This window comes from Bremia lactucae, linkage group LG12 (genome assembly GCF_004359215.1).
Source record: "Bremia lactucae strain SF5 linkage group LG12, whole genome shotgun sequence".
NCBI classification, from domain to species: domain Eukaryota; phylum Oomycota; class Peronosporomycetes; order Peronosporales; family Peronosporaceae; genus Bremia; species Bremia lactucae.
In genome coordinates, this window is record NC_090621.1 from 494027 (window position 1) to 509370 (window position 15344).

A 15344-nucleotide genomic window follows, 5' to 3' on the forward strand; every position below is an offset into this window, starting at 1 on the left:
CAGATAAACTAATGACACGAAAATTATATGAAACCTATTGGTTTCAGAAATTTTTCGTGTGATAAGTTTACCGTAAGATTATTTGCTAATATGATGACCGGTCATACCCTATCTATAGTAACATAGCTCAAATTATGCACCTATTCGCAAGCCGTCAATCAGTCGCGAAAGATACCAAGTCGCAGTGCACCACCGCATACTAAAGCGCTATCGTTGTGGCCATCAAGCTACCCTATTGCATCAATCTTTTCCCCCACTTGCACCGCCAATATGTTTGACCCTCGTCGAATTGCCTCAAAATTCATTGCTTGTGAACAAGGCGAAGGTGTTGGAGCGACCGTACGACGCTCTCTCGGCTCCCAGCAGCTGCGCAACCTCGATCCTTTTCTTATGCTGGATGAGTTTAGTGTGGGACTACCTGGCGGCTTTCCTGATCATCCACACCGAGGATTCGAGACCGTCACGTACATGCTCCCAACGTCCAAGGGCCACATGCGTCACGAAGACTTCTTAGGCAACCAAGGCGAGCTTCGACCTGGTGATTTGCAATGGATGACTCCCGGGAAAGGAATTGTTCATGCCGAGATGCCAGCAAGTGAAGAAAAAGCTCACGGTCTTCAGCTGTGGATTAATCTGCCAAAAGAAAAGAAGAACAGAGAGCCGAGATACCAAGAAATTAATCGAGAAACAGTGCCCCACGCGTGGGATGACGCCAAGAAAGTCGAGGCGATTGTCTTTGCTGGAGAAGTCTTTGGCCAGAAGGGTCCAATTGAGACGGAAGCGCCGGTGACGTATATCCATTTCCGGATGAAATCAGGAGCTATGCTCGAGTATACGATCCCACAAGGTCATAATGCATTTGTCTATACGTTGTGTGGTGCGGGAAAATGTGCCGATGAAGCTGTGACGGCCCACAATGCAATTGTGTTGGAGACAGAAGGCGATGGTCTGCACGTGACGACAGAGGAGACGGAAGGACTTGAGTTGATTGTTATTAGTGGCCAGCCATTGAAGGAACCAGTGGTGCAATATGGTCCCTTTGTCATGAATTCGCAAAGTGAGATTCAGCAAAGTATTCGCGACTTTCAAAGCGGAGCGAATGGATTCGAGAACGCTCCGACGTGGGCGTCGGAGATTGGCAATCGACAAAAGCCATGACGAGGAAAATTACAACGGCTGAACACAATAATTGAATACTAAAAAATCAAGAGCGACTAAAAAGTTTTATAAATGTGAGCCCACAGACCGTTTCTTTAAGTTGCGTTGCTTCTGAAGTTTTAATACATTATTAAAATCGCATCCCGGTTAAAGTCTTGTTTAAGACTGTATGAAGTTATCTTTGGCGTATCCTGAAAACTAAATTTAATTTTGAAAATCTTAGGGCTTTTCCTATCTGATAAACGTGGGCTATGTCGACTTTGGTCCAATAATATGCGTGCGCTCCACTTAAGACACCACATTTTCTGATTCCTCAGATAGTCGACTGACTAGCCGTGCCCGGCATTCTCTTGCTCCATGGCGCTGCCTGCCATTAAAGAGGACGCCAAAATGCTGCAAAGTAAATTTCCTTTTCCTGTATCCTCTCCGTGTGCATCAATCTCGGCCGTTCGATCGCTTTCACCACGCTTTACGTCATCTACTTCGTTGGAGCTCGTCGTTCCCCAACCCACTTTCGAAATTTTGCCGTCGCAAAGCTCATTGAATTGGTGGCTTCACGATATGGAAACGGTTTGGCCAATCCGGCGTCGATTTTATAGCTCTGACATCATTTTACAGAGCAGCAGGCCCACTTTGGCCAAACTTAGCAAACAGAATGCACGACGAGACCACGAATACGTTTCTAACAATAATCGATGCCAGGATTTCAGCAGTGACCATGATAATTGTGATGAAAAGTGCGAGCCGGAGCCTCCATTGACGGACCCTATCGAACTTGCCAGATTGGCAATACGGAGACGAACGTGCTCGGAAATTTTTACGAAAAGCTCGAGAGCTCCGTCGTCTTTGTTTTATATGGCGAATAAAAACGCACTAGGTTATAAAATCAATGGTTATATCATTGATCGACGCGATGAAGAAGCGGGGGAGGCTAGAGTTGGTCAGTGGCTCGCAAATTTGAATGAGGATTGTGAAGTGGATGACCACGAAAATGACGAGTTTTTGAGATCTTCTTGGTCGTCTCGTGGCTGCTTACGTAGGCTTTCGAGTGACTTTGCCTCTGCATCTAACGACTCGATGGAGAGTGACGGCCAACATATCGAGAAATTACGTAATTTGCAACAATTGTTTCAAGAAGGATTTATTACAGTCACCGAATACAAGGACCGTCGTGTGCAATTAGTTGACGAACTGAGCGAATCAGAGCAAAGTAAGTCATAAATTTTTGATGCGCTATTAGTTTAGTTAAGAAATTTAATTTGATTCCCTCAAATTGATAATGTAGCCATTGCAAAGACTTCTGACTTGTTGTCATGGGTACAGCCAATATTATACCGAGATCCACCTGATTTTACGCTCTTGCGAAAGCGCGACGCAATTAAGCACGTTTTTGATTCGAGGCAATGCAAGGTAAGGGAATTATTATCATATCTTGTTAAAAGGTTACTTTTGACATTGTAATGCAGTGGACTAGTTCGCAGATTCAAGTTAAAATTGACACTAAGCCCTTTGGTCGAGGTGGATTACGACAAGTATTTCATTTACAAGACCTTAGTGAGTCAAATTCTTTCGGGACAAAGCGACATGAAGCAGACGGCGACAGTGCCTCGGTCAAATGTACCAATTATGTGGCCAAGATTGCCATTAATCCAAACGAAAATCCCGATACGTACTTTAAAGACGTCGAGATGCAAGCAGTCGCGGCCAAGTACGCAAAACTATACAATTCATACAATCCTCCTCGACGCGTGGACTTTGTCGAAGCATGGATTCTCCAGCTCATCCCATCTAGTGTTAATCAATCAAACGATCCGACGCTGGATAGCTTGACACTTCGTGGCACCATTTGTGGCGTCGAGCCATTTATTGCGGGAGAATATCACAAACACAATAATAATTTTGGGTACGTAAGTGACCTTGAACGCAATACGCCACAAGCTTTTTCCCACTTTACCTACGAAGCATCGGGCCAAGAAATTCTCGTCGTGGATATTCAAGGCGTTGGTGATCAGTACACGGATCCTCAAATCCATACAAAACGCGGCAAAGAGTTTGGAAAGGGGAATTTGGCAGTTCGAGGTTTTCAGCGCTTTTTAGCATCCCATCGATGCAATCCCATTTGTCGGTATTTGAAGCTCCCGTTGATCAATCCAAAAGACGATGAAAGTCGACCTGTGGATCTTCAAGGCACGATTCCAGCGCAGACGTACATGAGCCAACCGCGTGTTGTCGTTGACCAAGTAGATTCGGTACTTTGCCATTATTACGGCGACTCGAAGGCATTTCAAAAGTATAGTGCGAAGAATCGGCACAAGAAAAAGAAAAATAATGAAGAGTCACATGGGCGTTTACGAACTTATTCAATTAGCCAGGAAATTCCAGTGTCTCGTGGATGTGGCAGTGGTGAGAGTGTGGTCGAGCTTCAAGACGCGAAAGATCGTTTTGTGGCGGCATTGGCAGACCAGCGTCGATCGTGTTCAATGTTTGTATGCGATGGAATCTCGCAATGTAATGTGTCGTAATAACACGTCACGGTATGCCACGATACGATTGTCAAGAGCTAGCAGTTGGTCTCGCAGACAATTTCTCATTTGCAGGCTTATTGGATATTGACAATTATTGATGTAGAGGAAACGAAAGTATAGAGCTTCCATTTATGTAGCTCATCTTTAAAAATGATAGCGTCGGCTTCTGGCCACACTTACGTTCTTTGGCTGCTAGACTTGCTGTCGTTCTAAAGGTTACGAGCTCATTGAGACTTTGACCTTCTATTAGCATTTCTGTGGAATGGAAACTCGTACAATTCCGCAGGAAATGACTACAAGTCATGCATATCGATTTTCTTCCAGTACTGTTTTAAAGCTTGACACATGGATCGCGTGTGTGTGCTAGCTCTCGTTACAAGTCCAATCGCTGAATAAGAGTGACTGAAAGGCTGATGTGGACGAAAGGAAGGGTAGAATAGTCAACGTTCCTATAGAAGAGTTTGATACAAAAGCATCAAAGTTCATTTCGTGTTAAACACATTTGAGAAGCCACGTTTTTATCGATTGCCAGTGCTTCAAGTTAATGTTTGGATTCGAATAACAACTGAAAAGAATTTGCTGTGGCTGTGAGATTCGTATATAAATGTCAAATGCATGGTCCAGGATGGCAATGTAGTGATTTATGTTTTGAAGCGTAATTGCGAGTCGGCCTTAAGAGATGGGTATATAATATGCTGCAGTCGAGATTCCTTTTATTGCAAAAGGTTGAGGAGCTTTAGTTTAAGTTGGGGTGTTTGGATTGGCGCATTGGGATTGGTAAATAATGCAGTTTAATTGATTGGTGCATTCCCAGTTTAGTTCCTAAATGGCCAAAATGAAGTAGCCTCAGTACACCGTAATGTAGATATTAAGAGAATAGCAGACAATCACTCGTGCTTTTTAAACTTCAAATTTCCACAATAAAAAATTGTCTCGAGTCCGCAGCCAGGACACCATCCTTTAGCGTGGAGTTCCTATCGCCCGACGCTCTCTCTAAATTCTAATTCTATTAACATATCCACCTTGGCATTCGTTACTACAATTCGCCGCCCAAATGGCCGAAAAATGTCTTCGCAACGCGAGCTGCAAGTGTAGCATGTGTGCAGGCTTTGACGTGGCCTCTCTCATGAGTATATCCAAGTCAATTTCGTCCACCATCAAGTATGGAGACGACGATGAGGATACCACGAAACAAGAAGCCATTACCAGCGGCGGCGTAACCAACTCGCCTTGTGTGCCGTTCAAAATTAAGTCGAATTCTCCGCTTCTCCAAGCTAGTGAGAGACTTCCACCAGTACAAGAGGTACAAGAGGTCGTAGAGATTATATCTATTAATACTTCTTTAGAAGACTCCTCCGTGGCTGACGCAGGAGCCGACAATGCGGTGATGTTGTCGTCTCTCACCGTACAAGATACGATTTCGGAGACGGTGGTGGCCATGCCGTCCTCTGTGGAAGTCGGCAGTCCGAATAATGCACAAGCACAAGACACAGAAGTCACTATGGGTACTGTACTGCCAAAAATGACCGATAAAAACTGGAAAGTACGAAAAGAAGGGTATGAAGAGCTCAAGACGTTGCTGGAGCGGCCTGATGTCCAATCAAGTCAAGTACGTGAAGCAATGGAGCTTTTCACAAACATGTGTGAAGATGCAAATGCAAGTGCCATGGAAGCGGGCATGGCGGCGGTGTTGGCGTATACGCGGCATATCGAACCATTTGAAAAACAGATTGTCGGTCCAGTCATGGCGCGTGTGATTGATAAAGGTTTCAGCGCCCGGCCTGGGATTGTCAAGCTTTGTATGGAGCTAACCGATGCTTTTATTGCGGCCAATGCCGCAGAAGCAACAGTCTCGGCGCTTTTAGAAGGAACGACGAACCGCAAGCCGAAAGTCCCACCGGCGTGTGCCACATGTATTTTTGACGCATTAACAGCGTATGGACCGCATGTCGTACCGTTACAAGCGATTAAAGCAGCGCTTCCAAAGCTATTGGAGGGTGCTGTGAAGGTGCGACCAATTGCAATGAGTCTTTTGGTAGAAATTTACAGGTGGACCGGTCCGGCAATTGTTCAAGATATAGTGGCCAATTTACGACAAGCTCAAAAAGTCGAATTTGAAGATCAAACGAAGGAGATGATATGTGGTCAGGCAGTTCCGACTAAATTTATACGAGGTGCTAGGGCAGCAAACATTGTGAGTAGTTCAAAGGCGAAAAGCAGTGTTGCTAGTGCAGCGGAGTCTGGTGCACAAGCTTTCGATCCTCGCGATTTCGTCGAGAGTGTGGATTTGCTGTCAAAACTTGCAAAGTCGGACTTTAAAACGAAGTTAGCGTTGCCCAAGTGGAGTGAAAAGGTCGAGGCATTAAAAATTGTGTTAGATCTAATTGGTCCTGTTCCGAAGCTTGTGAACGGTGACTACTATGAGCTGGTGTCGACGTTAAAGACACTGACCAGTGACTCGAATGTGAATATTGTCGCGAAAGCAATTGAAGTGTTTGGTGCGCTTGCGGATGGTTTGCGGAAGAGTTTCACGCAGTTTGCTCGGATGATATTTCCAGAGCTACTGCGAAAATTTTCGGACAAGAAGTCGGTGATTTTGAATGCGACTAATAAAACTTTGGATCTATTTTTGCAGCATGCAATGACAATTGAGATGATGATGGATGATTTAAAACTGGCCTGCGATGCGTCGAAAAACAAGGCTCCTCCTGCTCGCGTTCAAGTGATGGCTTTTGTGGCTCGTGCGGTGGAAAATCGTTACGTCGACTTGAAGGATAAAGCTTTGATTTTGTCGTTTGGAGGAATGTTCATGAAGGGTATTGAGGATACTGATCCGAAGGTTCGGGAGGCAGGTCAAAATGACTTTGTTTTTCTTTTGCAAGCAAGTGATCAAGCAGCAAATTGGCTTTTAAATATGACGAATGAAATCGCGAGCAAGAATCCTCGGGCGCATAAGGCAATTCAACGAGGCCTTGGTGGCAATGCTGTTTCGACACCTTCTCGTCCCGTCAGCTCCCAATTGTCAAAATCTGACGGTGCACCTTCGCGTTCACCATCGCATCTTAGTAGCGCAGAAAGCGCTGCAAGCCGCTCGAGTTTTAAAGCTTTGGAGACTGATGTCGATATGGATGTGGATAGCAGTTCTACTATTGCTGAATGTCGTGGGCCGTCATTAAAAAAGCGAGGACCACCAACTCGATTTGGATTGAAGCTTGGTAATAATGCTGTACCAAAAGCTAATCTGTTAAAAAAGGCTTTAGTGTCAGGATCGAATACCGGCTCTCCAAAGACTACAAGCACTGAGTTTACAAGTACTGCAATTTCTGTTACTGCAGAAGAAGCCGATGTGATTGTTGCTGACCTTCGACTTGAAAACTGGAGTTCAATCCAAGAAGGATTTGCTAGCACCAAATGGATGGAGCGAAAAGAAGCAATTGAAGGATTGGAGGAATTTGCAAGAACAAATGCCAATATGATGAGCGTGCAAGTGATTGAGGCGATTACCGTGTATTTGTCAAAACGAGTAAAGGGTTTCAAGGATAGCAACATTAATGTGCTCAAAAGCGCTTTTCAAGCGGTTGGAACGTTTGCAGAGATTGCTTCTTGTAAATTTCCACGCGGCGTTGTTTGTGTAGTAACTCCTCGCGCCTGCGACAAAATTGGCGACAAAAAAGCGAACGAGGCGGTCCGAGCAATGATTTTGCAATTTTGTGAAGCGACTAGTCCTTCGTATACGACTGGATGTATGATCAATTACATGCCAAAAGTCCGCTTGCCGCTAGCGCAAATTGAGGCGCTTTTGGTCTTGTCAGATTGCGTCAAGGACTTCGGTATCTCTACTTGTAATCCACGCGTTTTGATTGACTACGCAAAGGGCCCTCAAGGATTAGAAGCCTCGAATTCTAAGGTTCGTAGTGCTGCCATTGCTCTTCTCAGTACAATGTACTCACAACTGGGCCCCGCATTACTTCCAATTTTAAATCTCGAGAGCTGGAAGCCAGCGTTGGCCAAGACTGTAGAGGAAGAGTTCAAGAAAGTGGGTTTCGACCCAGCTATAACTATGAAGACTGTAAAGCGTCAGGTGAAAGGGCACGAGGAAATGACCGCTGCGACTGACCCTGGCGCCTTGTTCGGCCGTGTTGATGTAAGCAGTCATATCACCAAAGAATTGCTAGATGATATGAAGAACGAGACAGACAAGGTGGCTTGGAAGAAGCGCGCAGAGGCAATAGATCGGGTCCAAGCCATTTGCGAAGGTGCGGGTTGTGCGATCGAGCTTACTCGACCGGTGCAAGACGTGCTACGTAGTTTGAAAGCTCGACTCAACGACGCGAATGCTAATTTGAAGGTCAAAGCTACAAACGTGATTGCAGTTGTGGCAACAAGTGTTGGACCTGAAATTGCAAAGATGTCCAAGTTTCTTGGTGCGAGTTTAATCGCTGGAGTGGCCGACAACAAGAAGACGATGCAACTTGCAGCTGTTCAAGCTCTTAATAAATGGGTTTTCCACAATCACACAACTAATTCGAATTGCATGGAAAGTCTCCTTCCGTCGTTGTCGGACGGCCTCATGAATCCTGTTGGGCGAGCTGAGTTGCTCGGGTGGGCAGTTGAGCACTTGCAGAGGTGTGAGAAGGTGGATTTAAGTTGTATGGTGGTGCCAACGATCCAGTGTATGATGGACAAGTCTTCCGAGGCACGAGAAAAGGCCCAACTTTTGCTTATTGAAGTGATGAAATCGGTTGGCAAGGACGTTGTATTAACAACTGGGTGCCGTGACATTAAGCCTGCTGCCATGCGTGCTCTGAAGCCTTTGTTACAAAAAGTTTGTGATGTCGTTGAAACATTTGAAGGCCCAGCTCGATCGAGCGAAGCTTCTAAATTGTTTTCTGAGCCAAATGTAATGTCCCCTGCAGCTACATCGGCGATTAGCGGAGCCATTGGAGGCAGTGGACTTCGAAGAAAGGCTAGCCCATCTGCATTTGGCAATACTCCATCGAAATCTCGCTTGGCACGGCCTTCTTCTGCTCGAACTTCAAGCAACCTGGCCCCTCCTGTACAAAGCTCGGCAAAACCGGCGCCTTCGCTGAAGATAAGTAACAACAAACCGGCACGAATCGCCAAGGGTCATTTAAATAAGTGGATCTTTGAATCGACATCTCTTAGCGACATGAAAATGCGAAAAAGTGAAATTGAAGTCGAGTGGAAACCGTTTCTCTCACCCGAGTTTCACGCTAAATTGTTTGCTCCTTCTCTTGAAAAGGGAATGTTATCTGCGATGGACGAGCTGACGCTGTGCATCGCTCACCATCCGGATGAAATTATTAGTTTGCTGGATCTTGTTTTAAAATGGTGCACTCTTCGTGTCGTGGACAATAATGTTCAGGCCCTGGCCAAACTCTTAGAAGTATTGGTAAAACTATTGGAGATGCTTAAAGACACTACGTACCAACTCGATGACGTAGAAGCTGCAATTTTGTTGCCTTACCTCCTTCAGGAATGTGGTCAATCAAAGCCTCGCTTTCGAGTTCGCTTTCGTGACGTGATGAAGTTGATTGTTGATGTGTACAATCCGGAGCAATACGTTGTATATTTGATGGAGTGTTTCAACGGATCGAAGAATATGAAGAGCCGATGTGAATGCATTGATATGGTGGAATACATTGTCAGCGTGCATGGCTACCACGTCATTGGTCGCAAATGTATCAAAGAGGTGGGAAAGTATGTTGTTGCTCATGAGAAGGAGCTTCGTGAAAGCGCAATCAGTGCTCTTGTTGCCGTGTACTCTCGGACGGAGAATAGAAACGCAGACAAGTTTTTTCGTTTTGCGGGCATCACCACGCAGCAAGGCGTTGACTTGTTAACTGCTCGACTAAAGCACTTGCCTGCACACAATGTGTCCATTGAACCGTCCGCATCACTGAAGAATGACGCGACCGAGCGAGAGGTCTCGCAGCAGCCGCGAACAGGATTTGGATTTGGTTTCGGACGAGCTTCTGTGATGGCACCGCCAGCTCCGACGAATGTATCGGGGCCCTCTTTCACTAATGCTGTAAAAGTAGGTCAGCCATTTCAGGAGCATGCTTTTGATTCTGGAGTACAGCATGATAAAGAGGATCCGTTTGACGATGATGTCGACATGAGCCAACCAAGAAATGAGGTAAGAGACGAAGATGCACCAAGCGCAGTGATTGAAGAATTATTGTTACGTCCGATCGAGAAGCTCATTAATTCATCAAAGGAGATTGTACAAGCAGGGACTCCTGCCTACAAGGAAGGTGGCAATGCATTGAAGGGGTTGTATGCGATCATCAACCGCCCCACTGACCCATCGGAGGTGGATTTTTTGCATTCGTATGTCAATGAGATTGTGTTAGCTCTTTGCGACTGCATTCATGGGGCCTTTTACGCTGGCAATGCGGAAAAGAGGCCGGAAATGTACATTCTAGCCATTAGCATCACCACCTTGACGGTTGTGTTCAGTAGTGATGCCGTCACAAGTCTGCAGCGATATGTTGTCGAGCGTGTTTTGCTGGAATTGTGCTCAAAGATCATGGATCCGCGAATGGAAAAGTTTTCGGAAAAGGCTACGTTACCTGCGTCGGAAATCGCGACGCTTCCACCCGAAGACAAGCGCTACCTCATGCTCTTCAAGGCGCTTTATAAAGCAATGCGAAAGTTGACGGAACGCGCAAGACTTGGTGATGTCTATCCGTCCGTGATTAATCTTTTGCAACGTCTCATGCACAATGATGTTGGAGATTATAACAAGAATGACACGCTCAAGCACTTGTTAAAGGAAGACTCGCTGGATCAACTCATTGGACGGATATTGATTAAGCTATCAAAGCTGCAAGCAAATTCGTTGACTCCATTCGAAGGCATTGACATTTTTGGTGTTCTCATGCAGATGCACATGTTTTTTTCAACTCTGCCAAGTGCTGACGTCATGATGGTTGATATTGCTAATGACAACATGCGGTCGGCGTTAAAGATTATGACGGAGAGCTTAAGCAAGACACGTCCAAGTGTTTTTGAGGCATCGATGAAAGACATTCCGCCGACTTCTCCTGTCCGTCAAGCCCTTGAGGAAATGAGTATCGACGGGTTGCACAATCAGGATGCAGCTGAGCCCACAGGTCTGCGCGTAATGGAAAACGACAATATTAGCAACGTCGCAACTGCTGCACCTCGTATAACAAGCCATTTTGGTAGTCGTAGTGCATTGAACAGTGCTGTTGCTACGTCAGGAGAAAATCTGGCACGACGCTTATTCCCTTCGCAAGACAGCGCGCACGTGACACGTACGGCAAGGACTACGTCTGTAGCTTCGTCAGCAGCTGAAACGACATTGGATGGAAATACTCGTGGTCGAAGCTTTACGTCTTTTCATGCTTTCACGGCCACGCGTGGATCCGCGAGTAATCTTACCAGACCGTCGACTACAAGTGCACAATTAGAGAGTCTCCGCGAGCGTCTGCAGATGTCTCGCCACTTCAATTAACAAGGAAAGCGTGTTGGAACAACTTTGATAGTTGATGAAGTAAATATAGCCTTTTCTAAGTCAACGCAGGCACGAAATACGGCACTAAAAGTACAGTTTATCACAGTGCAAGACGTTAAGAATATATATTACGTAGCATCTCGAGATGTAATTTATCATCTTTCTCACGAGTTAAATGGTTTCTGGCCGCATTCCATGCCGCCTTCTTTGAGGTAGTGGCAGTATTTGTCCTCCGCGCACGCTAAAGTCTCGTTTTCACACCGAGCCGCTCCGTTAACGTCATCGACAGCGTCCGGTGGAGCACAGATGCAGCTGCTGCTCGCTCCTTGTAGGCACTGACACGTAAAGTCTCGTTTACAAACAGGCGGGTCGCCAATTCTCCTTTTGAGCTCCGCGACGGGGTTGCAGACGCCCCACGGTGCACTCGCCGATTCTTCGATTAAAAACGGGTTGTCTGCCGTATTATTGGGGTCGTAAGCGATACAGGATGGGGCTTCGGCGAACATCTCATGGCCAGGCCCCATCCTGCAGACAAAATTCTTGCTCGCACACATGGGCAAGACATCGTCTAGATAGTCACAGTCTTCGCCATCTGCTACTACGTGCACGTAATACTTAATGCTTGGCTGCACGGCAGATACTGCCGCCACGAGACTAGCCGTTCCCACGACACAGGCAAGAAAATGCATTATTTTTTTAGCGTTATCGATGCTTTCGTTTATTTTTATATAAAAGTGGGATAACGCTTAAACGTCAAGATAAAAAATCACAGCTATTTTAAACTTTTTACTTAGTCGTAATCATATTCGGACCAAATTACTAAATAGCAAAGTCAGCCTCTCAATCTTCGTCGCCACTCACGCCCTTTCCAAGATCTTTAACGCACATTGCAAAGTTGTCAAAGTCTTTGCACTTGAGTGATTTATCGCAAATGCCGTCGGCTGTACAGTCGCTGTAAAGCGAAGTGGTGCTCGGATGATACGGAGCCGCGGCGCACTCCTGGTACGAGTCCTTGGTGCGGCAGTATTTCTTCTCGTCACACGCATTGACCTCGCCGCTGGACGTGGTACAGCTTTTCGCGGTACTGCGACCCGTACGCCAGGCATCGGGTGGGAGGCAATAGCTCTCAAGGTTTGCATTGTCGAGACTGATACATTGAAAGTCAAATAGGCACAAGGAAGGCAGCGAGGCGTTTGTTAGGCTACATTGCATCCAAGGAGCGGCGGTTTTGCTGTCAATCGAGTCAAGAAATGAGTCGTCGCGATTGAGGCACTTTTGTTTGCCTGTCCCGTCGTCTTGACACGCAAACGAAGCGCTCTGACACAACAGAACGTCGCCGCCATTTGGGCAGATGCCGTTATCTGGAATGACCGTAACTTCGCGAAACTTTTGGTGGTGGCCGCGATGGTGATGGTTTACTTTTATGTGGGCGGCCATGGCCACAGCCATGATCGCACTAGAAAAGAGTAGGCACGAGGAGATCATTGGTGGTACACAGTGAGTCGGATTCAAAAGTGTCAATACAATGGTAGATCGCAATACTTTTAAATCAGATTTGATTGACTCTAATTGGTTCAGGGAATCTTTCCATTTACGATACCTTCAATCTCGGATATTATGTAAGATGAGGTTTTTCTTTGCAAAGAATGATGTTTACCACTTCTTAATATCTAGATATTTTTCTGGACAAATATTCAATTTACCTAGGCATGGAGGATTGCGCCAAAGTCCATACTTCAATTTCTTGGCGTTATATCGAATAATATTGTTATTCAGGTCCTATTGGTGTGATACCTCAAAACTCACGATAATAATATGTAGATTAATAAAAAAAAGTGTGTTTCACAACTTGTTCAGAGAAAAATTTCATTTTGGATAATAGCAGGCTTATTATTGCAACTAACTTTTATGCTTTATTAGCATAAAAGTTAGTTGCAATATTACTCATTACAATTATGGAAAGTGACCTCGAGCTCAACAAACAAGAGTAAATAAAAAAAATCATCGAGTGTCGTAAAATCGTCGTTCCGTGAGCATTATTTCGCGCTCGGTGCTGGTCGTGATCGATGTCCGTGGTGCATCGATGCTTTTCCATCGCTTTGAGTGCAGGTCACGTCTTACAAACAATACAGCACTCATCGTCTTGGCTCGATGGATACACAAAATACAAATGCTGCACTTGTTGATCCCACCAGATCCATTCGTGACACCAATTGGGATCTTCCGCACAACTTGGCACGTACTGCACACATTCTTACGGCACACATGACAGCGTCGAACCATAGCTTTGCTTTTTAGTCCTCGAAACGACTTTTTGCATCGTCCTACACAATCTTTCATAAGTAAAAGCGGGGACCGCTCTCCTGCCTTTTCAGTGTCATGAATCATCCATGCAAGCTTCTTGGAATACGCGGCATCGCTCGTCATACCAATGCCAAGCACACAACGTACAAGTACAGGGAACGCTGCAAATTCTGGAACTATCCCCATAGGAGCCGCAAACCCTTTCATATAGAGCTCCACCTTGCCATTCGTAAGCTCCGTCTTAATCCAACAAAGGGAGCACTTTGCCCGAATGTAGCTATCGTCATTAATTGGCTCGGAAAGTTCCACCGAGTGGGCCACGTAGTAACCCATGCGCTCTCCATGCTGTGTCGTGGTCATCCCCATCGATACGACGAGACACGCTCCTCGCGTTTTAGCCAATGGCACTGATGCCCCTAAGGTGCAACGCGCGACTCCACAGAATCGAAACGGATCCTCTGGACTTGGTCTTGCAATCGTCGCGAGCCAGTGAAAATTTTCCACCATGTCGCCAAGAACCGCCGACCGCATCTTTACCGTGTCGTCACTATCGACAAAACACCCGTACATTTCATCATCGAGCGTACCTTGCAATACACCAACAATCTTGACTGATGGGGCCGATTTACACGGAATGAGCTGCATGCTGCCGTCCATGGCTCGAATTGATGGGTATGTTGGTCGACGCCCCGATCGCTCGCGGTAGACGACGACGTTATCGCGATGACCAACGTCTTTCCAGGTTCGAGGATTCACGACCCGATCATCCGTAAATCGGAACTTTTCATAGCCTTCGACAGTATCAGTGACCGCTTGGTTCGCCAAGTTGACAAGGCTGTAGCTCTCTTCTGCTGAAAGGTTCAGATGATCATGTATCGCTGTATTCCAAAGACCTGAATGGCTCGACGAGATCGAGGCGCTCATTCCTGGAAGTCGATATGTGTTAAATTCGCAAAAGGAAAAGTGATGACGATATTTGATCGTTAACTGACTTCGGTGAAGTGACACCGTGCGGGTAGTGGCCTAAGGAGAGTTGTAGCGATATTTATTGCATCCAAGAATCCATTCGAGTGATACTAATGACGGTCCTCTCAGTGGTCGGCATATTCCGAACCGAACTTTAGGCCTTTCTCCATTGGTCACTCTAGATGAAATGGCATTCAAAGAATGACTCGATCATTCATTCGGATATGCGATTTCTTATTTACGCTTCGACCTTAGACTGTTTTAAATAATGTTGTTGAGCTACCCATCGTGCTGGCTTTTCTATCGTTTGACCTTGTTTAAATACCATATTTTTTTTGTTCCACGCGTAACATTGTGTCACCGAGGAGAGCGAGCTCCTTTCGTTTCAGAAGTCTAGGAGTACGGCGCACATATCACAAGAAATTTAAAATCATTCTCACCAGGTTTGAGGCTTCTCATAACATTTTTCCGATTCAGCGACTGCAATTAATTTTGTATAATTCAAATTGTCGAATTCGTCGGCTCATTCGGCTTGTGCAGTCGGCATTTCTTTCAGCGTGCGCAAAGAAAATTATGGAGACCGAGAGCGTGTTGCATTTCTTTAGCGTTCTCAGACGACATGCTGTTTACGTCCTGATTAGTGTTAAATTTCGAAAAATCAATTAGGATCCCGAAGTCAGAAGAAGCTCAGCTTTCTAACTTTCTAATTTTCCTCCTTTCATCATAGTATTAACATTTCGACTCTATTTTAACCAAATATTTTTAAGATACCTTGAGCGACCTTTTTCAATTTATCGTCCACCAAAACAGACGATGCAGCGTCGCAAATTCGTTTATTAGGCACCCGTAATGAAATTGTGTCGATCGAACATTCCCTCTTGCTCATG

The 15344-nt window shown here is 45.6% G+C and overlaps 6 protein-coding genes across 6 annotated transcripts; 3 read left to right on the forward strand and 3 right to left on the reverse strand.

Annotated features, from left to right (window-relative positions):
* Window positions 1-270: 270 nt before the first annotated feature.
* Window positions 271-1158, forward strand: CCR75_007283 (uncharacterized protein; the record flags this gene model as incomplete). Its single annotated transcript, XM_067965344.1, has 1 exon — window positions 271-1158. The coding sequence occupies one exon, from the start codon at window positions 271-273 to the stop codon at window positions 1156-1158; it is 888 nt and encodes a 295-aa protein (XP_067820901.1).
* A 351-nt stretch (window positions 1159-1509) lies between these two features.
* CCR75_007284 (uncharacterized protein) lies at window positions 1510-3680 on the forward strand (the record flags this gene model as incomplete). Its single annotated transcript, XM_067965345.1, has 3 exons — window positions 1510-2368; window positions 2444-2568; window positions 2625-3680. Exons 1-3 carry the CDS (start codon window positions 1516-1518, stop codon window positions 3678-3680), a joined length of 2034 nt encoding a protein of 677 aa, XP_067820897.1. The 5' UTR covers window positions 1510-1515.
* Window positions 3681-4737: 1057 nt separating this feature from the next.
* CCR75_007285 (uncharacterized protein) lies at window positions 4738-11187 on the forward strand (the record flags this gene model as incomplete). The annotated part of the gene is made up of 1 exon (XM_067965346.1): window positions 4738-11187. One exon carries the CDS (start codon window positions 4738-4740, stop codon window positions 11185-11187), a length of 6450 nt encoding a protein of 2149 aa, XP_067820898.1.
* A 164-nt stretch (window positions 11188-11351) lies between these two features.
* On the reverse strand, window positions 11352-11876 carry CCR75_007286 (uncharacterized protein; the record flags this gene model as incomplete). Its single annotated transcript, XM_067965347.1, has 1 exon — window positions 11352-11876. The coding sequence occupies one exon, from the start codon at window positions 11874-11876 to the stop codon at window positions 11352-11354; it is 525 nt and encodes a 174-aa protein (XP_067820899.1).
* Window positions 11877-12027: 151 nt separating this feature from the next.
* On the reverse strand, window positions 12028-12672 carry CCR75_007287 (uncharacterized protein; the record flags this gene model as incomplete). Its single annotated transcript, XM_067965348.1, has 1 exon — window positions 12028-12672. The coding sequence occupies one exon, from the start codon at window positions 12670-12672 to the stop codon at window positions 12028-12030; it is 645 nt and encodes a 214-aa protein (XP_067820900.1).
* Window positions 12673-13188: 516 nt separating this feature from the next.
* CCR75_007288 (uncharacterized protein) lies at window positions 13189-14415 on the reverse strand (the record flags this gene model as incomplete). Its single annotated transcript, XM_067965349.1, has 1 exon — window positions 13189-14415. One exon carries the CDS (start codon window positions 14413-14415, stop codon window positions 13189-13191), a length of 1227 nt encoding a protein of 408 aa, XP_067820895.1.
* Window positions 14416-15344: the final 929 nt, after the last annotated feature.